Here is a 26,790-nt window from a genome sequence, read left to right as displayed (position 1 = left end):
AGGGTCCATAGAGTCACAGTGGCCAACATCTCCAAAAGAAGTATCCTAGCACTAGCTATAGCCTTTTTTTTTTTTCTTTTCTTTTTTTCGGAGCTGGGGACCGAACCCAGGGCCTTGCACTTGCTAGGCAAGTGCTCTACCACTGAGCTAAATCCCCAACCCCCTAGTTATAGCCTTTTTATTTGCTAGTTTGTATGCCATCGTCCACCATTATAAGGTAGCTCCATTTAAACTCTGTATTTGTTTGTATTTTAGGAAGCTCCTATAGCAGAAGGTTTCCATATGACTTACTAAAGATCTTTAGCGTTCATTACCTTTCCTCTTACTCCCTCTCCTCTACCCTGCCCTCCCATCCTCATCCTACTTAACCCTTTTTGTCACATTGTTCCCCCTTTCTCTCCTGTTTCACTCATTCTATCTCCCCACCCCAAAAATACCTTCAACTCATGGCCCCTTACTAGATTCCTGATAACTATGCATATTCCAAATGAAACACACATATCTAAAGATTCAAAGCTAGAAGCCACATATGTGGCTAGAAGCCACATATTCTAATTGTGCTGGATATGGTTTGCCTCACTCAGGATGATAATTTATAGCTCTATTCGTTAACCTATGAATTTCATACTTCCTTTTTTCTTAACAGTTGAATAATATCCCATTATGTGGATGTATCATATTTTCATTATCCATGTATCAGTTAATAGGCATGCAGATTAGGGTCCTATTATTATTATTCTGCTAAATACATTACTAAATTGACTCCTACAAATTTATTCAGACCTATAATTAAGTGCAGCTGTCTATCCCATTAGAAATTCTTCTCTTTGAATAGATGGCAGTTAACACACAGACCCCCATAACTGGTCAATGTGTGGAGAATAAGAGACTGCAGAGTCCTCAGCCCTAAATGGGACATCTCTATCACACACCCTCTGCCAAGGCTCAACAATCATTGTAGAAAAGGTAGAAAGATAGTAAAAGTCTGAGATGGTAGATGGCAACAGAGAAATGGACACAACAAGGCAGTTGCATATATAACGTCATAGTGATGATGATAGCATGTCTAAGACCTATGCAACCCCAAGCCAGACAAAACCCCAGCATGAACAGGAGAGGTACGCACAAAGTAGAGTAGACAACTGATAGATGCTGTGAGAAGGCAGTAAATTTTCTTTTAGGGTGTCACGGTCCAGGGGTTAGCCACACATGATTATCTGGGCATCACAAATTAGACTGACAGGTTTAAAGAAAAACAAAGATGACATGAAGATCAGTAAATAAGGAGATCTGGGTAGATCTAGTAGTAATGGAGGGGATGGGGTGAATATGGTCAAAATATATAAAAATTTAAAAAAATAAAATAATATTTTAAACGCCATGTCAAAATAAAATAAAAATACCATGTTATAAATTCATAAATATGGTTGCAAGTAACTGATTCAAATGCCTGTACAATTTTAAAAGAAATGGGAAAGTAAATATCAGTATACAAATTTTGAGAGAACAGTAAGAAAGAATAGGATGTGAGTTCAGGAAGACAAAAATAAATATAAGAAGAATGGCATAAATTCACAAGAAGAAAAGCAAATAGAAAAATTTTAAACTTCTATAAATAAAAAAATTGCCAAAAATAAAATTTCTATAAAAAGTTATAGAAATTCTATAAATAAAATAATACTATGTTAATGTTTAAATAAACAGCAAATGATAAAGCCCTTAAAAGATTAAATGGTATAGATATTTGCAGATAATTTTACAAAGAAAATAGTTATAGGCAAATTTCAAAAACTCCTAAAGTTTATACAAAATGTAATGACTGAAAATCATGAAAACTGTTATTTATGTCTTAAATTATCAAAAAAATAGTGATGATGCCAAATAACAATTGAAACATTTTGGAAACAGAGCTTTCACATGATCTTAGCTGTATTTCATCATTCACAATTAATAAAAATTACTAGAAACCAGTTAATTACCAAGTCACTGGAATCATTATTTCTATGATCTTAATAAATTTTAAAGTTATTCTCTCAAATCTAAGGTAAAGAAAATACACATGTACCTTGTTTACTTCAGTATTAATAATAGTGTAAAATACAAAATAGTAAATATCCAAAACTAAAGTCAATATTACATATACAAATATATTATTAAAATATCAAGAAATATATTGCTGAGAATACTAACTGCAATTTAAGATTATATATGATTATGAGTAAGAATTAAATATTTTAAAACAGTAAAGATAAATATTCTAACATTATTATTGCTTCTCAGCCTTTTGGCTAAGATCAAGTGTAAATATTCTAACATTATATAATAGTGTTGCTCTTAAAAGTAATTTTAAATTTTTTTATTCTAAATTTTCTAGAGGCAGTTAGTATAATTTTTAAGCTTTAAAAAATTACTTATTATTACTTATTACTTATTACTTATACATGGTATGCACTCACTGATAAGTGGATATTAGCCCAAAAGCTCAGAATACCCAAGATACAATTCACAGACCACATAAAGCTCAAGAAGGAAGAACAAAGTATGATGCTTCAGTCCTTCTTAGAAGGGAGAACAAAATACACAAAGGAGGAAATACAGAGACAAAGTGTGGAGCACAGACTGAAGGGAAGGCCATCCAGACACTGCCCTACCTGGGGATCTATCCCATATACAGCCACCAAACCGACAATATTGCAGATGCCAAGAAGTGTATGCTGACAGGAGCCTGACATAGCTGTCTCCTGAGAAGCTCTGCCAGAACATGATAAATACAGAGGCGGATGTTCACCCTCCCAGTCAACCACTGGACTGAGCACTAGGTCCCCAATGGAGGAGTTAAAGATAGGCTGAAGGAGCTGAAGGGGTTTGTAACCCCATAGGAATAATAATATCAACTCACCAGACCTCCCAGAACTCCCAGGGACTAAACCACCACCAAAGAGTACACACAGGCAGACCCATGGCTCCAGCTGCATATGTAGCAGAGGATGGCCTTGTTGGGCACCAAAGGGAAGAGAGGCCCTTGGTCCTGTCAAGGCTCAATGCCCCAGTGTAGGGGAATGTCAAGGTAGGAAGGCCGAAGTGGGTGGGTGAATCGGGGACCACCCTCATAGAAGCAGAGAGAAACCAGGAAAGAGGATAACATTTGAAATGTAAATAAAAAAATCCAAGAAAAGAAAAAAATTAGGTTTATGATGCTTTAAAATAATTTTCATATAATTTTACTGTTTCAGTAATAAATATAAATAATTTTGTTTATTTTCACTTTATACAATAATCAACAATAAAAAAATTCTAAAGTCCTTTTTGAGACAGAGACAAACTCATTACTCTTGCCTTAAATTCATTTCTTTTTCTTCCAAAGTTTCTATTTGTTTCAACATCCTTTCTTCTTGCTTTTTGCAATTCTACAAAAATAATCAACAATGCTTATGTTAATCATTTTTCTTCAACAAAAATATAAGTGAAATTAATATTTAAAACCTTCATATGTCAGCATAAATTATATTTCATTATACAAAATAGCAATAACATGAGTGTGCTAATTATTTTTTGGTCAATGTAACACAAGTTAGGGTCAAAAAACTGCCTCCATAAGATTGACTTGTAGGCAAGTCTGTGAGACACTTTCCTCACTGATGATTAACCTGAGAGGGCTCAGGCCTCTGACTGCAGTATCACCCCAGGGCAGATGTCCTAGACTCTAAAAATGTCGGTTGTACAAACCCCAAGGAGCAAGCTGGTAATGAGCACTTCCCTTCATGATGGACTATGCTTGAGATATGTAAGCCAAATAAACCTCTACGAGTGGGCCTGGCTCTATTTCGGCCCTCAGGGGATTCAAGCACCATTAGTTGTGAGCTCTTCTTATGGGGAGGGGGCAAGTAAAATAGCTCTTCTAGATGAGATTCCATAAAGAGCAGCTCTTTTTTTTCCCCCTTTCCCCCCCCATCTTTATTAAACTGGGCATTTATTTACATTTCAAATGTTATTCCCTTTCCCAGTTTCAAGGCCAACATCCCCCAGCCCCTCCCCCTCCCCTTCTATATATGGGTGTTCCCCTCCCAATCCTCCCCCCATTACGGCCCTCCCCCCAACAATCCTGTTCACTGGGGGTTCAGTCTTAGCAGGACCAAGGGCTTCCCCTTCCACTGGTGCTCTTACTAGGCTATTCATTCTACCTATGAGGTTAGAGTCCAGGGTCAGTCCATGTATAGTCTTTGGGTAGTGGCTTAGTCCCTGGAAGCTCTGGTTGCTTGGCATTGTGTTCATATGGGGTCTCAAGCCCCTTCAGCTCTTTCAGTCCTTTCTCTGACACATTCAGTTCAGTGGTTTGCTACAGCAGCTCTTTTTATTCCTGGGTAACAATTGCAAATAAACCTTGGGAAGTGGGTAGGAGTTTTTCAAGAAGAGTGTACATTATAAGCTAGAGCCGAGGAGCTGGGAACACTTTATTTGTATGAAGAGAGATTCTGGGTGCTTAAACCTGTAATTTGGCTTAGAGGCTACTGTGACTTCCCCAAGGATGGAGGTGGGAAGTTGTGAGGCTATATGCCCTGGGGCATGCAGGATGAGAATAGGGAGGGAGCCATCCACACTACTTCTGATTTCAAGATGAGATTTTGGTCTCAAGATGAGAATTTCAGGGTTCTGTATATTTCTTGACCTACTTCTTGTTTCAGGTCCATTCTATCCAGTTGCACTAGCCTACAAACCTACATCTCCTGATCCCAAAATACTTTTTTCATAGTGTTTTATCACAGAAATATAATGCTAACTAATACAGTGAGTTATTTAATTTGTATAATTCTAGCTTATAGACGTGTATTGAAAACAATCCTAATAATATATAGCAGTTAATAAAATGTTTGGTTTCCCAGTGGTACTTTTGAGGTTTTTATGTTATTCATAGTATTTCATTAATCATTAACTACAAGATTCATAATTCATCTTTCAAGGACCAAAATCAATCTTATTCTCTGACAACTTCTCTTCCATAAAGGCAGAAGTGAACTGATGAATTCAAAGAACACCTTATCACATTATCAAAATATATAACATACTAATTTTACTTAAAATATTAGAACACTATTTTTATATTAATTCATATGTTCTTGAAGACAAGGTTATTCATTATTTTATCTTCCATAGAAATCTATGACTAAATGTTACTAAATACAACTGGGTTTCTTTTTTTTATTTATTTATTTATTTGTTGATTTATTTATTTATTATATGTAAGTACAGTGTAGCTGTTTTCAGACCCACCAGAAGAGGGCATCAGATCTCATTACAGAGGATTGTGAGCCACCATGTGGTTACTGGGATTTGAACCCAAGACCTCTGGAAGAGCAGTCACTGCTCTTAACCACTGAGTCATCTCTCCAGCCCTAAATACAACTGCTAATGCTTAAAATTATATTAACTTCATAAATTGGTAATCTCTATTTTTTTTGTCCAGTATCATCATATCACAGAATAGTATGCATATTTCTTCAAAAATAAAAAAAATCAATGAAATAATTTTACAATGAAACTTTTTAAGCTGAAAGGGTACTCAGTGGTCATATATTTAAAGTACCTCTAATTTTGAAGGTAAGAAAGCAAAGCCACTGATAACTGTCAACTCACAATGATATCTTCTTGATGTTTCTTGAGTTCTAGGACCATATCACTTGCTTCTTGTACCAATTTTTTGTTCTCAAGCAAAAGCATGTCACAGTTTGCAGTTAATTCAATATTCATAAGTCTATTTTTTTAAAAAGGCATATAGAAAAATTAAATGAAAGATATAAAATTTAATTCAAAATGATATTAATGGATGGAAAAGGCATGATACAAATAAGATTTGCCATTAATTCTTGAAGCAAAGTTATAGTTTCATGCTGCTTCATTACCTTATTTGTTCAAATATGTATAAATTATTTCCATATTAACATTTCATACACCACACATTATATTTCTATGTATATTCTCAATACTATCATTCCTTCTTCTAAAAATATGAAGCACACATTTTTTCAAATAATTGTTTTATACCTAATATTTTATTTCAAACCTCTGAAACTTTAATTAGAATAGTTCTTGAAGCATGAACATTTGCAATTAAATGCAACCATTCTTACAAAGTCACAAATGTTCCATAGTGAAAGAGAAATTATTGTTGCTGTTAGCTGAAGCCAGTATCTATTTTAAATAAAGGACACGTAGGGTGTGGCAACACCAAATGATTTCAGAAGCATCTACTGCTTCCCCCTCCTTAATAATATCGGAAACTCAGCAGAAAGAAAGAGGCTTTTTCCCCCTAAGTAATGAGAGACTAAAGAGTAAATATAGCAAGAATAATATAATTTGGTACTAAAATATAAATAACCACTCCATTCTTAAGGGGATTTTTAATAAATGAATGTTACCTAGGTCTCCTGAAAAAAATTGTTGAAAGAATATCAGAAGGAGGGAATGGAGCTATAAGAAAAGGGTGAGGCTGGAGACTCATGATACAGACTAAGCTGGCCTCAAATTCACAGCAACTCTTCCTCGGCCTCCCAAATGTTAGAATTCCAGGCACAAGGCATCATACCTAATACTTTATTTGCCATTTTTATCAATTCCTGAGAGGAATCAAAGGTAAAAATGTTTACCATCAACATTCATTTAAATTTACTTCTTTCCCCATGATAAATTATTATTACCAAACTAAATTTGCTGAATAAGTGCAATCATTCCACTGAATATTTGGATAATACGAGAAATAATTTTTTACATTGAAATCTTATCAACACATATCTTTATGGGAAACTAAATTCTTCCCCAAAATTACTGTTAGACCATCTGTATCTTAAAATTTTACACCCATGGGCTTATCCATCTAGAGATTGAAACTGCTTAGGAAAATATGTCTGGACTGAGCATATAAACTTCTTGCCATTATTTCCTGAATACAGTAGAACAAACACTTACACAGAATTCATATATTCAGTACTGTAAGTAGTTTAAAAGTGAGCTAAAACTTACTTGCAAGAGGATATGTATAGTTTATATGCAAGTACTATGCTCCTTGCATGTAGGACTTGAGTATCTACAGATTTGTATATGTTCAAGGTTTCTTGAACCAATGCTCAGAAACACCAAGAGAAAACTATATGCTGATAGGAAATGATTTAAACTTGTTACTTATTCTTTTACATAAACAATACAAACTTACCTGACACAAAGGTTTTCACTACAAAGCACAGTCCATGAATCCATTATTCTCTTGCTTCAGCTTTCAGAGTATTGAGACTACACTTGTGCACCACCATTCAAATTCAAATCCATTGATATAAATAGTAAACACTATTTACTTTTACCATAAAGCTTAGTAATTAAACTATATATAGTTAGGTGATAAACATACTTCTCTTTTTCAAGCTCAGTTTTCATTTCTTCAACCTGTTTTAAATAATGTTCTTCACTTGTTTTAGTGACAGTTACTTGTACTTCCAAATCATGGATTTCTTTCTGTAAGATAAATGTATATATTTATGACAGATGTTCTATCAGTTTTTTATATAAAATACATATGTTCTATGGTAGTTTTTTTTCCATATAAAAGACATAGTTAGGCTGGGCATGGTGGCACAATCCTGCAGACTTGTGGGACAGAAGCAGGTAGATCTCTATAAGTTCAAAGCTATCCTGATCTACATAGTGAGTTCCAGCAAAGCAGGTGCTCCATAGACAGTCTCAAAAAAAAAAAAGAGAAAAACTAAAAAAGATATGGTTGCTCTAAGTAATCAAGCAATATAGTGGAGAAAATTTGGCAGGGTAGTAAAAATATTTTTAAGACAGGGTCTCATTCAGGCCAGGCTGGTCTCAAACTCACTATGTAAAATGAGGTTAACTTTGAACTCTTGGCTATCCTCCCTTTCCCTCCCAAGTAATAGGATTATATACAGATATAAATATCATGTCCAGCTAAATATTTTAAATTTAAGTGATAATCACTTTAATTTTTAAAATTAACAATAACAAATTCAATGCAAGTAAATTCTTTTTTGACATCCTAAAGCTCAGACAAAAGTTTATGCATAATTTTAACCATTTTATTCTACCAAGTAATTAATTCCAATTAAAATTTTATATTACTTTTGCTTATTGTTAGTTAGTTGGTTTTTTGGGGTTTTTTTTGTTTGTTTTTTGTTTGTTTGTTTTTTGAGACCGACTCTAACCATGTAGCTCTGACTAGCCTGGAACTCTATTCAGAACAGGATAGCCTCAAACTCACAGAGACCAACTGCCTCTAGCTATGGAGTATGAGGATGAAAGAATGTGCCACCACCACACTGTGACTACAGTTTTATGTCAGTAAGGGAAGGTATATTAGTGTGGTCAACCAGTGTCATACAGACAAAGATGTTCTCGCTATTGTAAAAAAGCAGTTCCAATTCTTCTATAGGTCTACAAATATACTTTAAATTAAAAGCTAAGTTTAAATATAAGCACTATAAAAAAGTATCATATGAATACAGTTTAATAAGGGCTAAAATTTAAATATATCCAGAAATACCAAAGACATCAAGAAACAGAATTATTGTAAACCATAACATTATACATAAGCTGAATTCTTTTTTTTAAGGCTTTGTTTATTTTATGTGAATACACTGTAGCTGTCCTCAGACACACCAAAAGAGGGCATTTGGATCCCAGTACAGATGGTTGTAAGCCACCATGTGTGTGCTAAAATCCATGTCCTCTGGAAGAACAGTCAGTGATCTTAACCACTCATCAACCACAGCCATCTCTCCAGCCTCTGATAAGTTGGATTCTTAAATGTTGACCTTTCTCTCCCACTTTATAACATGAAGGTTCCCTAGGTATATTTTAAATCAGTCATTAGCACATTAAATATAATAGGAACATATACTTTTAAGAAATCGTAAAGAAATCCTTCACAAAGCAAATAACAAATAACTACACCATAATATATTTTATAAATCTATATTCTCTTAACAAAACATTGTGAACAAACATTTCTTTAACAAACCTCTCTGGTTTGCAAAAGGAAAGTTAGTTCTTGTTCTTTCCCTTGTAATTCTTCAGCAAGCTTCTCAACTTGTTTCTTTTCATCTAAAAGTTTTTGGTCTTCTGCCTAAAAACAGTAGGAAATAAAAACCATGAGTGTTCAAATTACATACATATTGAAAATAATTAAAATTCCCAAAGAATAACATAAAGAACTACAGTGTATTTTGTTGACTAAAAATGCTTCAATAGAGAAATAGTCATTAAGTAAATTTCAAAAACAAAATTTGATAAAAAGAAAAATGAACAGAACCATTGGGGAAAAAAAATTTATATAAAAACTGAGATTTCTATGGTGAAACAGAAATCACCTTCATGGGACAGAGTAAATGAGAAAGGTCAGGCTAACAAAAGTCAGGCTCTATTCCAAGGAAGAAATAATTGCAAGAACACTAGAAATCACAAAGCATAGCTGAAAGACACAAGAAAACAGCAAACAGAAATGGGCAATGCACTGCTCCAGTTGAGGCTCCAACACTGAAAGAAGACAGAAGTTTCACCAAAAGGTAAGCCAGATGTCCCTAGAGAAAAGACACTGCCAGTCTTTCACACAGAACAAGTCCACAATGCTTGCTAAGACATGGATCCAATTTTAAATCTGCTAAGAAAATAACTACTGGAAAAGAAGCCAATTTTGTCATTTCTCTTGTCTCAGATGGCTGTCCCTGTGTACCATCTTGACAATTAGTCTATTGGTTGAGACTAAGCTACTCTAGGGGTCTGAAATGAAGGCATAATCACAATTCAGAAAGCCAGGCAATAGCCTGCTCACAGCCCTTAGGTGTGAGGCAACAAAGGAAAAAGTTACTTTAAGAAATTTGGAAGATTCCATGACAAAACCAAATTTACACAATATCTTCACACCAATCCAGCCCTACAAAGGATAATAGATAGAAAAATGCAACACAAGGAGGGAAACTACGGCTTAGAGAAAGCAAGAATCTTTCAACAAACCCAAAAGAAGATAGCCGCACAAACATAATTCTACCTCTAACAACAAAAGTAACAGGAAACAACAATCACTTTTCCTTAACATCAGTGGACTCAATTCCCCAATAAAAAGATAAAGACTAACTGACTGGATACATAAACAAGACACAGCATTTTGCTGCCTACAGGGAACAGCACCTCAGTGACAAAGACAAATATGCCTCAGGGCAAAAGGCTGAAAAAAAATTCAAAGCACATGGTACCAATAAACAAGCTGGAGTAGCCATTCTAATATTGAATAAAATCAACTTTCAAACCAAAAGTTATCAAAAAAGATATGAAAGGACACTTCATACTCACAAAAGAAAAAATCCACCAAGATGAACTCTTTTTTTTTTTTTTTTTTTTTTTTTTTCGAGCTGAGACCGAACCAGGGCCTTCATGCGCTTGCTAGGCAAGCGCTCTACCATGAGCCAAATCCCCAACCCCAAGATGAACTCTTAATTCTGCACATCTATGCTCCAAATGCAAGGGAACCCACATTCATAAAAATCTTTATTAAAGCTGAAAGCACACAGTGCTCCTCACACAATAGTAGTGGGAGACTGCAACATCCCACTCTCATCAATAGACAGATCATGGAAACAGAAACTAAACAGAGACACAGTAAAACTAACAGAAATTGTGAACCAAAAGGATTTACCAGATTTCTATAGAACATTTCATTCTAAAACAAAAGAATATAACTTCTCAGCACCTCATGCTACCTTCTCCAAAATTGACCATATAATGGGTCATAAAACAGGCCTCAACAGATACAAGAAGATTGAAATAATCCCTTGCATCCTATCAGATCAGCACAGACTAAGGCTGGTCTTCAATAACAACAAAAACAACAGAAAGCCCACATACACACGGAAGCTGGACAATGCCACACTCAATGATTGGTCAAGGAAGAAATAAAGACATTAAAGACTTTTTAGAATTTAATGAAAATGAAGGCACAACATACCAAAACTTATGGGAAACAATGAAAGCAGTGCTAATAGGAAAATTCATAGCTCTTAGTGCCTCCAAAAAGAAACTGGAAAGAACGTACACTAGCAGCCTGACAGCACACCTGAAAGCTCTAGAACAAAAAGAAGAAAATACACCCAAGAGGAGTAGACGGCAGGAAATAATCTCAGGGCTGAAATAAACCAATTAGAAACAAAAAGAACTATACAAACAATCAACAAAACCAGGAGCTGGTTCTTTGAGAAAAATCAACAAGATAGATAAACACTTAGCTAGACTAACCAGAGGGCATACTAAAATACTCGTCTGTCTACTAAGATGTGTCTATAAGTGCACAATGTGGATAACCACTGTTAAAGGGAGAGTCAAGTGATCAGGTACGAGGCCTGGTCCAAGGACTGATTTCATGCCTAGTATGGTAAACCTAATTTAAAAAAAAAACCCATGATTAAAAATATATTATGTCCTAGAAGAGAACTTACTACTGTTTTGCTGAATTGTTCATGTTATCAAAATGCCTTCTACAGATTTCTGATTATACCAATTTTGTTGAAAAGCCACAGATTAAATAACTGTATTAAAAGATGAAACTGTTCGTTTGACGAAGCACATTTAACTGGCAAAGATAGATTGATGTGAAAAGAAACCTAAGGGTTTTTTTGTTTTTTCTCCATCTTTATTAAATTGGGTATTTCTTATTTACGTTTCAATTGTTATTCCCTTTCCCTGTTTCCAGGCCAACATCCCCCTAAATCTTCCCACGCCCTTTCTCTATGGGTCTTCCCCTTCCCATCCTCCCCCCCATTACTGCCCTCCCCCCAACAATCACGTTCACTGGGGGTTCAGTCTTGGCAGGACCAAGGGCTTCCCCTTCCACTGGTGCTCTTACTAGGCTGTTCATTGCTACCTATGAGGTTGAAGCCCAGGGTCAGTCCATGTATAGTCTTTGGGTAGTGGCTTAGTCCCTGGAAGCTCTGGTTGCTTGGCATTGTTGCTCATATGGGGTCTCGAGCCCCTTCAAGCTCTTTCAGTCCTTTCTCTGATTCCTTCAACGGGGGTGCCGTTCTCAGTTCAGTGGTTTGCTGCTGGCATTTGCCTATGTAATTGCCATATTCTGGCTGTCTCTCTGGAGAGATCTACATCTGGTTCTTGTCAGCCTGCACTTCTTTGCTTCATCCATCTTATCTAGTTTGGTGGCTTTATATGTATGGACCACAAGTGGGGCAGGCTCTGAATGGGTGTTCCTTCTGCCTCTGTTCTAAACATTGCCTCCCTATTCCCTCCCAAGGGTATTCTTGTTCCCCTTTTAAAGAAGGAGTGAAGCATTCGCATTATGGTCATCCTTCTTGGGTTTCGTGTGTTCTGTGCATCTAGGGCAATTCAAGCACTTGGGCTAATATCCACTTATCAATGAGTGCATAACATGTGTGTTTTTCTGTGATTGGGTTACCTCACTCACGATATTTTCCAGTTCCATCCATTTGCCTGTGAATTTCATAAAGTCATTGTTTTTAATAGCTGAGTAATATTCCATTGTGTAGATGTACAACATTTTCTGTATCCATTCCTCTGTTGAAGGACATCTGGGTTCTTTCCAGCTTCTGGCTATTATAAATAAGGCTGCTATGAACACAGTGGAGCATGTGTCTTGGTTGTATGTTGAAGCATCTTTTGGGTATATGCCCAGGAGAGATATAGCTGGGTCCTCAGGTGGTGGAATGTCCAATTTTCTGAAGAACCTCCAGACTGATTTCTAGGATGATTGTACCAGTCTGCAATCCCACCAACAATGGAGGAGTGTTCCTCTTTCTCCACATCTTCGCCAGCATCTGCTGTCGCCAGAGTTTTTGATCGTACCCGTTTTTTTTAAGCAAGTTTTTAAGACATATTAAGCAAGCAGAAACTGAAAACAAGAAGGGGAGCTATACTAGTATCTGAAAAAGTGGACTTCAAGACAAAAACTAGGTCACAACAAATTAATAAAGTGATAATCCAACAAGAAGATATAATGGATGGAAATAAATTTGCATCAAATATTAGTGCACCCAATTTCATAAAACAAAATCTACTGGACACAAGTGGATGGAATGATAATAATAATAAGTGATTTCAATGTTCAATTTCACCAGTTCACATATTGTCTAGGCAAAAAAAAGCATATAATAAACTGTACAAATAATAAAACTGCATCAGAGATCAAATGTTAATGCACATTTACAGAATATCCCACCCAATGACTATTGAATATATGTTCTTTCCAACGGTCCACAGAATTTTCTTTAATAATTTTTAAATAATTTTACAAATCCTATATTACCTTTCTACCAAAACTTGATAAGAAGACAATAAAAAGAATAGTACAGATGAATATATTTAACAAACATAAGTTCAAACCTTCAATGAAATACTGGCACATCAAAACCATATCACATTAAGAAGATTATGTACCATGATCGACTGGTTTCATTCCAGTAATGCCAGAATGGTTCAGCATACACAAATCAATAAATATAGCACATAAAAAGAATCAAGGGTATAAATCACATGATCATTTCAACAGACACAGAAACAGCTTTTAATAAAAATTAAACATCCTTGAATAAATGGAGTATAGAAAAATAATACCTCAGTGTAGTAAAACTATGTTTGACAAACCCATAGCCAATCACACTGAAAAAAACAAACTTAAACAATTTCAGAACACTGTAGGATAAGTGTGTCTATTGTTCACTGAATCTTTGTGGTATAACATAATATGAATGCTTGGTTCTGACTTTAAGTATGCTATCAACATATTTGAATATTATAAACATCCTGGCCAAGATAGTTAATAAAAATCTATAAAAATATATATACTTAAAATTGCAGTTTTACTCAAAAGCAAATATAAAAGTTTTACATTCAGGAGAAAAATTAGAATGAAATATGTATAGCTTGAAAATATAGGCCAGTAATTCAAAATTATTTTTAAAGTAATTACAGGATATTATTAAGAAAGAATATATACGTACCAATATGGTTTTTAATTCTTCAAGTTCCACTTCTTTGTTATTTTTAAATTTAGTCATCTCTTCTAAAATAACCCAAATAAAATGCATTAATAGCTAGATTAAAAAGTAGGAAAGATAAAAAAATAAGCATGATGACATCTGAAAAGAAGAATCAACCCATATCTGGCGCTATTATCAGGCCAAAAACCAGTGCCTAAAAAGGATATAAAGCTTAGGGAGAAAATACTACTATTATGCTGCTAAATGAACACATACACCCCTAAAAAGAGATTAATTAAGGAAGCTTATATGGAGTCTAAATCAACTACATAAAAGTAATAATAAATAAATACTAACACTCATGTTTCTGGGTTAATGTATAGCCAAATGAATCCAAAACTCATGAAACAAAATAAACAATGAGTCTACATAAAATAATTTGAAATGGGGTGTGTACCTTTTGTTTCAAAACTCATTACTTCCTGAATCTATCTGGCTTATTATGTTCTTTTCAACTTTAAAAGAATAGATCTTTTTTTCAAATTCATTCTGATCACTGCACTTTGAATTTCAATGTCCCCTTCTTCTGTAACTTTATTTGTTCTAAAACATACCTACTTTGTGCAGAGGAATCCTTGTTTTCTCCTATCCAACCTCAAATATATAAATCACCTCAAATATATAAATGTGTAAAAAATGTGAAAATGTATTTGTTTTTTAAATTTGTAATATAAATATGTATTATATTGATCATAAATAGAACTTAAAATAGAAGCATTGATGTTTTCACTTTTTACTTTAACATAATTTTTTGTATATCCCCTCATTCCGGATACTATTACCCCAGTGATTTTATTTATTGTCTTTAACCTTTCCCTCATAGTAATTAAAGATTTCTCAAGAGCTTGGTGTTCTACTTTCATGTCCCCAAAATATACACATTGCTCCTTCAGTTCTAAAATTCCTTATACAAACTTCATAATTCTCTAGTATGGGAAAGTATTGAAATTGCAATATAATATATGATAGCCACTTAGTTGTAAAAAGTTGTTATAAATATGCAATAAATATATTTAAAAGTACTAAGATTATTCCTTAATCTACAACATTCACTGCTTCATTTTTAATTTTTTTATTAGATATATTTCTTTACTTACATTTCAAATGTTATTCCCTTTCCCGGTTCCCTGTCCATAAGCACCAACTATCCCCTCCACATCCCTGCTGCCCCCCCATATTCCCCTGTATTTGGACAAACTTGGCAGGAACAAGGGCTTCCCCTTCTGCTGGTGCCCCAACAAGGCTATTCTCTGCTACATACACAGTTGGAGTCCTGAGTCAGTCCATGGATAGTCTTTTGGTAGTGGTTTAGTCCCTGGAAGCTCTGGTTGGTTGGCATTGTTCTTATGGGGTTGCAAGCTCCTTCAACTCTCCTAATCCTTCCTCTAATTCCCGACAAGGGGATCCTGTTCTCAGTTCAGTGGTTTGCTGCTAGCATTGACCTCCATATTGGACATGCTGTGTATGTGTCTCTCAGGAGAGGTCTACATCTGATCCCTCTCAGCATGCACTTTTTAGCTTCATCAATCTTATCTAGTTTTGGTGGCTGTATATAACGGCCACATGTGGGGCAGGCTCTGAATGGCCGTTCCTTCAGTTGCTGCTCTACACTTTATTCCATATACCCTTCTATGAATCTTTTTTCCCCTTTTGGAGTGGGAGCATCCACATTTTGGTCATCCTTCCTCGTGAGCTTCCTGTGGTTTATGGATTGTATCTTGGGTAGTTTCAGCTTTTGGACTACTATCCACTTATCAATGAGTGCATACCAAGTGGGTTTTTCTGTGACTGAGTTACCTCATTCAGGATGATATTTTCTAGTTCCATCCATTTGCCTATGAATTTCATGAAGTCACTTTTTTTGATAGCTGAGTAGTATTCCATTGTGTAGATGTACATTTTTTTAATCCATTCCTCTGTTGAAGGGCATCTGGGTTCTTTCCAGCTTCTGGCTATTATAAATAAGGCTGCTATGAACATAGTGGAGCACGTGTCTTTGTTATATGTTGGAGCATCTTTGTCTTGGATATATGCCCAGGAGAGGTATAGCTGGGTCCTCAGGTAGCACTGTGTACATTTCTTTAGGTGCTTTTTGGCCAATTGATATTCCTCAGCAGAGAATGTTTTGTTTAGCTCTGTGCCCTAATAATTAACCCTTTTAATGGGGTTATTTGGCTCTCTGGAGTCTAACTTCTTGAGTTCTTTCTATATTTTTAATATTAGCCCACTACCAGATGTAAAGATCTTTTTCCAATCTGTTGGTTGCTGTTTTGGCCAAAGAACAGGGTCCTTTGTCTTACAGAAGCTTTGCAGTATTATACGGTCCCATTTGTCGATTCTTGGTCTTAGAGCATAAGCCATTAGTGTTTTGTTCAGGAAAATTTCCCCAGTGCCCATGTGATCCAGACTCTTCCCCACTTTTTCTTCTACTAGTTTGAGTGTATCTGGTTTGATGTGGAGGTCCTTGATCCACTTGGACTTACGCTTTGTACATAGTGATAAGAATGGACCAATTTGCATTCTTCTATATGTTGACCTCCAGTTGAACCAGCACCATTTATTGAAAATGCTATCTTTTTTCCATTGGATGGTTTTAGCTCCTTTGTCAAAAATCAAATGACCACAGGTGTATGGATTCATTTCTGGGTCTTCAATTCTGTTCCACTGTTCTATCTGCCTATCAATACCATACAGTTTTTATGACTATTGCTCTGCAATACTGTTTGAAGTCAGGAATGGTGATTCCCCAGAAGTTCTTTTATTGTTGAGTATAGTTTTCGCTATCCTGGGTTTTTTATTATTCCAAATGAATTTGCAAATTGCTCTTTCTATCTCTATAAAGAATTGAGTAGGAAATTTAATGGGGATTGCATTGAATCTGTACATTGCTTTTGGCAAAACCACCATTTTTATTATATTAATCCTGCCACTCCATGAGCATGGAAGATCTTCCCATCTTCTGAGATCTTCCTCAATTTCTTTCTTCAGAGACTTGGAAATTCTTGCCATACAGATCTTTCACTTGCTTGGTTAGAGTCAAACCAAGATGTTTTATATTATTTGGGGCTATTGTGCAGGGTGTCATTTCCCCAATTTCTTTCTCAGCCTGTTTTCCTTTAGTAGAGGAAGGCTACTGTTTTGAGTTAATTTTATACTTTCATGAAGTTGTTTATCAGGTTAAGTAGTTCTCTGGTGGAACTTTTGGGGTCACGTAAGTACACAACCATATCATCTGCAAATAGTGATATTTTTATTTCTTCCCTTCCAATTTGTATCCCTTTGACCTCCTTTCGCTGTCTGATTGCTCTGGCTAGGACTTCGAGTACTACATTGAATAGGTAGGGAGAGAGTGGGCAGCCTTGTCTAGTTCCTGATTTTAGTGAGATTGCTTCAAGTTTCTCTCCATTTAGTTTGATGTTAGCTACTGGTTTGCTGTATATGGTGTTTACTATGTTTAGATATGGGCCTTGAATTCCTGATCTTTCCAGGACTTTTATCGTGAAGGGGTGTTGAATTTTGTCAAATGCTTTCTTAGCATCTAATGAAATGATAATGTGGTTCTTATCTTTCAGTGGGTTTATACAGTGGATTACATTGATGGATTTGCTTATATTAAACCATCCCTGCAATCCTGGGATGAAGCCTACTTGATCATGATGGATGATCGTTTTGATGTGTCCTTGGATTCAGTTTGCAAGAATTTTATTGAATATTTTTGTGTTGATATTCATAAGGGAAATTGGTCTGAAGTTCTCTTTGTTGGGTCTTTGTGTGGTTTAGGTATAAGAGTGGCTTCAAAAAAGGAATTTGGTAGTACTCCGTCTGTTTCTATTTTGTGGAATAGTTTGGACAGTATTGGTATGAGATCTTCTATGAAGGTCTGATAGAATTCTGCACTGAACCCATCTGGACCTGGTCTCTTTTTGGTTGGGAAACTTTTAATAACTGCTTCTATTTCTTTAGGAGTTATGAGGTTGTTCAGATGGTTTATTTGTTCCTGATTTAACTTTGGTACCTGGTATCTGTCTAGAAAATTGTCCATTTCCTCCAGATTTTCCCATTTTGTCGAATATAAGTTTTTTTTTTCTTTTTTCTCTTTTTCGGAGCTGGGGACCGAACCCAGGGCCTTGCGTTTGCTAGGTAAGCGCTCTACCACTGAGCTAAATTCCCAACCCCAGAATATAAGATTTTGTAGTAGGATCTGATGATTTTTTTAATTTCTTCTGACTCTGTTATGTCTCCCTTTTCATTTCTGATTTTTTTTTTTAATTTGGATACACTCCCTGTGACCTCTGGTTAGTCTGGCTAAGGGTTTATCTATCTTGTTGATTTATTCAAAAAACTAGTTCCAGATTTTGTTGATTCTTTGTATGGTCCTTTTGATTCTACTTGGTTGATTTCAGCCCTGAGTTTATTTCCTGCCTTCTACTCCTCTTGGGTTTATTTCTTTCTGTCCTAGAGGTATTAGGTGTGCTGTCAAGCTGCCAACATATATTCTCTCTTGTTTCTTTTTGCAGGCACTCAGAGCTATGAGTTTTCCTCTTAGCATAGTTTGCATAGTTTGGAAATGTTGGATCTTCATTTTCATTAAATTCTAAGAAGTCTTTAATTTCTTTCTTTATTTCTTCCTTGATGAAGTTATCCTTGAGTAGAGCATTGTTCAACTTCCATGTATATGTGGGCTTTCTGTCATTATTGTTGCTATTGAAGACCAGTCTTAGTTCATGGTGATCTGATAGGATGCATGGAATGATTTCTATCTTCCTGTATCTGTTGAGGCCTGTTTTATGACTGATTATATGGTCAATTTTGGAGAGAGTACCATGAAATGCTGAGAAAAATGTATATCCTTTTGATTTAGTATGGAATGTTCTATAAATATCTGTTAAGTCCATTTGGTTCATGATTTCTCTTAGTCTGTCTATGTCTCTGTTTTATTTCTGTTTCCATGATCTGTCCATTGATGCGAGTGTGTTATTGAAATCTCCTACTATTATCGTGTGAGTTGCAACGTGTGCTTTGAGCTTTAGTAAGGTTTCTTTTATGAATGCAGGTGCCCTTGCATTTGGAGCATAGATATTTAGGACTGAGAGTTCATCTTGGTGGATTTTTACTTTGATGAATATGAAGGGTCCTTCCTTATCTTTTTTAATGAATTTTGGTTGAAAGTCAATTTTATTTGATATTAGAATGGCACCTTCAGCTTGTTTTTTCAGGCCATTTGCTTGGAAATTTGTTTTCCAGCCATTTACTCTGAGGTAGTGTCTGTCTTTTTCTCTAATGTGTGTTTCCTACATGCAGCAAAATGCTGGGTCCTCTTTATGTATCCAGTCTGTTAGTCTATGTCTTTTTATTGGGAAATTGAGTCCATTGGTGTTGAGAGGTATTAAGGAAAAGTGATTGTCGCTTCCTGTTATTTTCATTGCTAGAGGTAGAATTATGTTTGTCTATATCTCTTTTGGTTTCATTGCAAGGGAATTATATTCTTGCTTTCTGTACAGTGTAGTTTCTCTCCTTGTGTTGAAGTTTTCCATCTATTATCCTTTGTGGGGGTGGATTTATAGAATATTGTATAAATTTGGTTTTGTCATGGAATATCTTTTTTTTTTTTTTTTTTCGGGGCTGGGGACCGAACCCAGAGCCTTGCGCTTGCTAGGCAAGTGCTCTGCCACTGAGCTAAATCCCCAACCCGTCATGGAATATCTTAGTTTCTCCATCTATGTTGAGAGTTTTGCTTGATACAGTAACCTGAGCTGGCATATGTGTTCTTTTAGGGTCTGTATGACATCTGTCCAGGATCTTCTGGCTTTCATAGTCTCTGGTGAGAATTCTGTTGTAATTATTACAGGTCTGCCTTTTTCCCTTAGTGCTTTTAGTATTCTTTCTTTGTTTTGTGCATTTGGTGTTTTAACTATTATGTGATGGGAGGAATTTCTCTTCTGGTCCAATCTATTTGGAGTTCTGTAGGCTTCTTGTATGTATGTTTATGGGCATCTCTTTCTTTAGGTTAGGGAAGTTTTCTTCTATAATTTTGTTGAGTATATTTACTGACCCTTTAAGTTGGGAGTCTTCACTTTCTTCTATACCTTTTATCCTTAGGTTTGATCTTCTCATTGTGTCCTGGATTTCCTGGATGTTTTGGGCTAAGAGCTTTTTGCGTTTTACATTATCTTTGATGGTTGTTTCAATGTTTTCTTATGGTATCTTCTACCCCTGAGATTCTCTCTTCTATCTCTTGTATTCTGTTGCTGATGCTTATATCTATGGTTCCTTGTCTCTTCCTTAGGTTTTCTATATCCAGGGTTGTCTCCCTTTATGCTTTCTTTATTGTTTCTATTTCCATTTTCAATTCCTTCACCTGTTTGGTTGTGTTTTCTTGTTATTCTTTCAGCGATTTTTGTGTTTCCTCTCTAAGGGCTTCTACTTGTTTACTTGTGTTTTCCTGCATTTCTTTAAAGGAGTTATGTCTTTCTTAAAGTCCTCCATCATTATCAAAAAGTGTGATTTTAAATCTAAATTTTGCTTTTCTTGTGTGTTTGGATATCCAGTATTTTCACTGGAGGGAGAACTGGGCTTTGATGATGCCAAGTGGTCTTGGTTTCTGTTGCTTAGGTTCCTGCGCTTGCCTCTAGCCATTGGGTTGTCCCTGGTGTTTGCTTCTCTTGCTCTTTCTGGGAGTGACTTGGCCCTGCTGTAGGCCTCTGTTTCAGCACTCCTGTAGAACTGTTTTCCTGTTTTCTTTCAGCCTTTCCTGAGAACAGGTGCTCTGATTTCAGGTGTTTCAGTGCTACTGGAGACTGTCTTTCAGCTCTAGGCATGGGCAGGAATCAAAGGGTCCTGCCCCTGATTGCTCCTATGTCCTCGGACCCCACGGGCACAGTTGGCACTATGTGATTCACTCTTGGGTCTGGACTGTGGATAGAGGGTAGTCTCCTCTGACTTGCCAGCAGTGTCCACACTTCTGAGGGTCCAGCTGCAGGGAGCTGTTTGGCTGGTTCAGTTCGGTCCTGGGCGCAGACCAGAACCACAGGTACAGGCAGCTGTCTGTTCCTATATTCCTGTGTCCAGAAGCACTGTGCAGTTTCCCATTGGACCAGGGATGTGGGCAGAGGTGTGCAGAGGTGGCAGTCTGTCCTGCAGTCTCAGGATGTCTGCACTCCTGGGTATTCAGCTCTCATCCCCCATGGGATTTGGGTGCAGGGAACTGTGGGATAGTATCAGTTCACTAACATTCAATGCTTCAAACGACAGTAGGTAAGTGCAATGATTTAAAAATAATACCTTTTATTCTGGCTTTAAAAGAAATTGTCTTTAACCATTACATTTGGGTTTTGTTTGGTTAGTTGGTTGGTTAGTTAGTTAATTGGGTTGTGTGGTGATGGTTGATTGGTTGGTGTTTTTTCCTTGGTGGTGTGGAGCATGGGAGATTGGTTTTACAAGACATGGTTCATTTGTATATCTCTGGCTATTCCGAAACTCACTCTGTAGTTCCAGGCTGTCCTGAAACTCAGAGATTGGCCTGCCTCTGCCCCTCGAGAACAGGGATTAAAAGCATGCACCACCACCATGATGCCAAGTTAGTTGATTTTCTGAGACAAGGTCTGTCTATAAAGCCCTGGCTGTCCTGGAACTCATTGTGTAGACCAGGCTGGCTTTGAACTCACAAAGGTCCACCTGTCTCTGCCTCTCAAGTGCTATGCCATTATGCCTGGTCGTCTTTAATAATTATGCTAAGAAGTAAAGTTATAAATAAAATTATTTGGACACTGCAAGGTTAGATAACCAAGTATTAATCTACAGTGGGAAGTAAGCACTGAAAAAGGAAAGGTATTAATATGATTCAATAATTCAACCAAATCTGATAGGATAGCACAGACATTTCAGTGATACAATCACTGATAAAGTACTTTTGCTCCAATAAACACAGTCACCTACACTCCTATAAACATTGTAATAAAACTCAGCAAGTCTTTCACATACACACACCATAACACTAGAAAGGGGACTGGTTGGGAAAAGCAAGAAGATTATCAGGAATGGGAGTGGTACAAGCAAAGATAAATGTGATCAAAATTTATAATGTATGAAAATGTCACACTGGTTATGTATAATATATGCTTATAAAAATATTTTTAAAAAGGAAATCAACCAAAGAGCTAACTACTTACAAAATATTAAGTAAGCATTTCAAATACAAAGTAATATTACTTGTAATTATTTTAATTGTACAAGTAATTCAACTAACAACATAACTAATATAACTAATATAAAATTTTATAGAAAATTATAAAAATAATATAGAAAAATACCTGTCAATTCAGGTATATTAATTAAAAATATCTGTTAACTGAAATTGAAAAAAACTTGTTTTATCTTTTGTCTATACTTGCAGATATTCGATCTAATAAATATGAAGTATAGACTTGTAATTAGCTAACTACTAGTCATAAGTTCAGAAAATTATAAATTATTTTATCTATGTAAGTTCTTGAATATTAACAGTATTATATGATAATATACAATCATTTTTACTAAAAATATTTTATGATCCAACTCCAATAAACCATAGATCCACAAAATAGAGATGAGCCAGGTGTGACAGTGCATATTGGTAATACCAGCACTGAGGAGGCAGAGGCAGGAAGAATGTTGCAAGTTCAAGACTACCCTGGTCTACACAGAGAGTACTGGGCCAGCTGGAGCTACATAGCAAGACTTTAAAAACAAACAAATAAATCAATCCAGGAAGTGATGCATTTCTGTAATTCCAGCATTCATGAGGCAAAAGGATCAAAATTTCAAGACCATTCTGAACTATGAAATATGATCCTGCCTCAAAATTTGTCTCTTCAATTGAAATGTAATCGACATTTCCCTAAGGATTATTCAGGCCTTTGAATCCTAAAATAAGGAAAACAAAACTTCTCAGGCTTGTATTCAGACATCTAAAAACCCCATAAAAAAAAAATAACAGCTTTCTTCAGATTTAAAAAATTCTATATTCAATTAGGATTTTTCCCTAATTTTTACATTTATTTTTTGTATACATGAGTATTTTGTCTGCATGTATGTATAAATACCACATGCATGCATATTATACACAGAGGCCAAGTAAAATTCCCTGAATCTAGAATTATAAACAGTAGTGAGCATCATATGGGGAAAACAAATCTAAGTCCTCTGCAAGAGCAGTTTAAGTTAAGTGTTTCTTAACACTTTAATACATTTAACAAAAATCCCAAGTTTACTTTTGTAATATCAAAGCATATTAATTTCTAAATATTACCTAGTTCACTTGATTTCTTCTGGAGATCCATAGTAATCAGTTTCAGTTGATCCTCATTATTTTCCAATCTTATGAGATAAATTTTAAAATTCAAATTATTATTTTAGTCACCATTCATTATAATAACTAAAACTGACACAATATAACAATTGATATATCTAAAATAGATTCATTCAGTAATTAAACATTAAGTATTAATCTGTATAATGCAGTTTAAAATCAAAATTGTAATTGTAATAATAATTATATCTACCTAAAACCTTAAGGCTTATAATTTGTATCTTAACTACTGAATGGTGGTAATGTAAACCTTTAATCCCAGCATTTAGAAGGCAGAGGCAGGCAGATCTTTGAGGTCAGCCTGGTCTATAGAGCAAGTTTCAGGACAACCAGGAAAGGCTACACAGAGAAATCCTGTGTGGAAAAACAAAAACAAAATTTAAAAAATGTATTTTAAGCTTTTCTTATTTTCTGTTTCCTTAAACCATAAAACTTAGGAGAGATAGCTCAACAGGTAGTGGGCTTGCTACCAAGCCTAACAACCTGAATTTAATCCCCAGTAGAGAACTACTCCTACAAGTTGTCCTCTGATCTCCACACACAAGCACATATGTGTGTGTGTGTGTGTATACATATATATATATATATATGTATATTAAATAAGATGGAGAGATGGCTCAGTGTCTAAGAACACTGACTGCTTTTCCAGAGGACCTTAGTTTGATTCCCAGCAGTGGGGTTACAGTTGTCTGTAACTCTATTTCTGGGAGATTCAACACCCTTTTCTGGCCTCCATGTACACTGTATGCATGTGATACAGAGACATACATGCAGGCAAAACACCCATACACAGTCCTTTTTTTTTTTTAGTTTTTAGTAAATAAAAAATTTAACTAAGGTAATTGGAACAGATGACTCTACAGTAATTTACAATTTTATTATTTAAAATTGCTTTGACAAGTTAATCAGAAATATATAGTAGAACAATTTAAAAGGTTATACTTTTATCCTCACTATGTATAAGAAAATTAAGTAGACCCAGGATATAAGTTAGGAGAGAAATTTGTTCCTCTCCTTTACTCCGCCAAATTTAATTAAACATCATGCTAACAGGACAAAAAATTACCTATGCCTATGCCTCAACATACTTTTATACTAAAATTGCAAAAAGCAGGGAAAATAGAGTCAGTTGTTAGCAATCTAATTTTAAACAAATATTATTTAGGTTAAAAGCAAATGAGTACTTATCACATATAGAATAGTATTTACTTTATGCCAAGATAGTTGCTAAATTAAAATATTGTAAGTAGCATATACAGCAGAGGACTCCTGGGTCTGGATTCACTCTGAGAAGATGCCCCTAATCCTCAAAGAGACTGTTAGTTTACAGGTCTGGTGGGGTGGGGACATCCTTGTGGAGAAACAGAGGCAGGGGTGGGGTGGGGAGAAGATATGGGATATGGAATTGTCGGCAGTGGGGGCAGGGGGTTGGACTGGGAGGGGTATAAAATCTGGAATGTAAAAATAAATTAATTAATTAATTAAAAATCTTAAAAAAAATAAAAATAAAAATCTTAAAAAGATATTGTAAGTAAGGTTACAGACCTCAGTAAAAGAACTTCTTTAACCTGAACATTATTCCTGTGACACTAATAATCCATACTCAGTGGTTCTCAACCTGTGGGTCACAATCCCTCTGGCAAACCTCTGTCTCCAAAAACACTTGCATTATGACTCATAACAAAGCACTACTATAGTTCTGAAGAGAAATGAGAATGATTTTATGGTCAGAGTCACCACAACATGAGGAACTGTATCAAAGGGTCACAACATTAGGAAGGTTGAGAACCACTGGTCCACATTATTAATAAACATGTCCTATCACTGGACATTTAAGAACTTGTCTATACTGCTTGACCCTGTGGCAAAGCATGCTTGGAAACTATTCCAAAGAATGCCTGATTTCTAATGGTACTAAATATCAAAAGTAAATCATTTTTATGCATTTATATGTTTAAAAATTGTTTCACCTTTGCTGTTCTGTTCTCAGTAATTCCTCCAAGGTGCATGTAGTGGCTTTAAGCTCAGTCACCACAAGTGAGTGAGTAGTTTTAGCTTTGTTGAGTTCTTCCATTTGAGCTTCTTTTTCTTCAGTGAGCTGATAAATCATTTTTGTTGCTATCTGTAAATCTTCCTCTAAAGTCTTCTGAGTGCTCTAAGTGAAATAAAACACAGAACAGAAAGAATAATGCAAAAGCCTAAAATGGTTAAAGTCTTAAGTCATCTGATTCTATACATTTGTTTGCCTTTGCACTCCATACTTCCTCCTTCCCATTGTTCTTCCTTGGCATGCTGAAATAACCCATACACTATCAAATTTCAAGTAACCATTCTCTATAGTTCTGACCCCTCCACAGAGAATTCCCCTGCAGTTAGCCCACACAGTTCTCCCTACTCTTAGAACTGTTAATGAAAATTTATTAGATTGAGTTATTCTATTGGTACTTAGATATTTTTAATCCAATGCCTCTTATTAGAAGCATTTTAAAGGTAGAACTGAGTTCTCTATTCGAATCTCTGAGTCATAATACATTTTAGTTACAACCAATAGTATATAGTCACTAGTCAGTTTTTAAATCATACCATACTTCTTTGCATGGACATTTTAATATCTTCAAGTTCTGATGTTAAATGATCCTTCTTTTCATTTAATTCTTTTAAGTTTTCATCTTGTAATTCTAAAAAGTAAAATTATAGATAGGCATTGTTTACTAGAAATGGTTATCAGGAAAATTAATTGCTATAGCAATTACTCCTTTTCCTGAACTAGAAAACAATCCAAAAAAGAACAATACACATATACACACTAAATTTCATAAGACTGTTTTTCCCTAACCCTCAAAAATGAACATTTTTAACATTTTTCAGCATATACATTTATAATTACAATAGAATAAAAACAGACATATAACCCAGCTTTAACAGGAAGACTATAAGACTATTCCTTATTTTTCATTTATACATTGCTGTCAAGGAGTCAAGTGCTCATACACGTCACATGCTATTCCATTTGTTAATACAAATACATTTTGGAGCAAGGTCCAGTGAGTACAAGTCTATAATACTACCTACTAGGGAGGCTGAACTAGGATTCTAAGTTGGAGGCCAAACTAAGCAATTTGGCAAGTCCATGTCTTAAAAACTTGGAGAAAAAAACCCTGAGTAGCTCATGCTCCTTCTCAAAAACAAGTTTTGAAAATAAAAAAGGCTTTGTCCATTGTGAGGCAAGCTAAGGCTCTGTTAGGTCATGAATATCATAACTAATAGGTAGTATACAAAACCCCGAGCCTCAGGTGGTCTTCAAAAATACAGTATTTGGGATTTTGAAGGAAAGGATTTTTTCTTTTATTATAACACAGGGTGGAACTGGGTTCCATCAAAGAT

General features: G+C 35.4%; 1 protein-coding gene across 1 annotated transcript in view; it reads right to left on the bottom strand.

Annotated features, from left to right (window-relative positions):
- Window positions 1-26,790, bottom strand: part of Sycp1 (synaptonemal complex protein 1) — a 94,569-nt gene that overhangs the window by 35,409 nt on the left and 32,370 nt on the right. The window contains exons 12-19 of the mRNA XM_032896932.1: window positions 25,990-26,084; window positions 25,377-25,561; window positions 23,347-23,414; window positions 14,022-14,083; window positions 9,026-9,130; window positions 7,397-7,500; window positions 5,632-5,749; window positions 3,337-3,407 (exon numbers count right to left, since the gene is read on the bottom strand). Of these exons, the coding sequence (XP_032752823.1) occupies window positions 3,337-3,407; window positions 5,632-5,749; window positions 7,397-7,500; window positions 9,026-9,130; window positions 14,022-14,083; window positions 23,347-23,414; window positions 25,377-25,561; window positions 25,990-26,084 (808 nt within the window). The remainder of the gene's footprint in view (window positions 1-3,336; window positions 3,408-5,631; window positions 5,750-7,396; window positions 7,501-9,025; window positions 9,131-14,021; window positions 14,084-23,346; window positions 23,415-25,376; window positions 25,562-25,989; window positions 26,085-26,790) is intronic.

This window comes from Rattus rattus, chromosome 3 (assembly GCF_011064425.1).
Source record: "Rattus rattus isolate New Zealand chromosome 3, Rrattus_CSIRO_v1, whole genome shotgun sequence".
NCBI classification, from domain to species: domain Eukaryota; kingdom Metazoa; phylum Chordata; class Mammalia; order Rodentia; family Muridae; genus Rattus; species Rattus rattus.
This window is presented reverse-complemented; position numbering and strand designations above follow the sequence as displayed.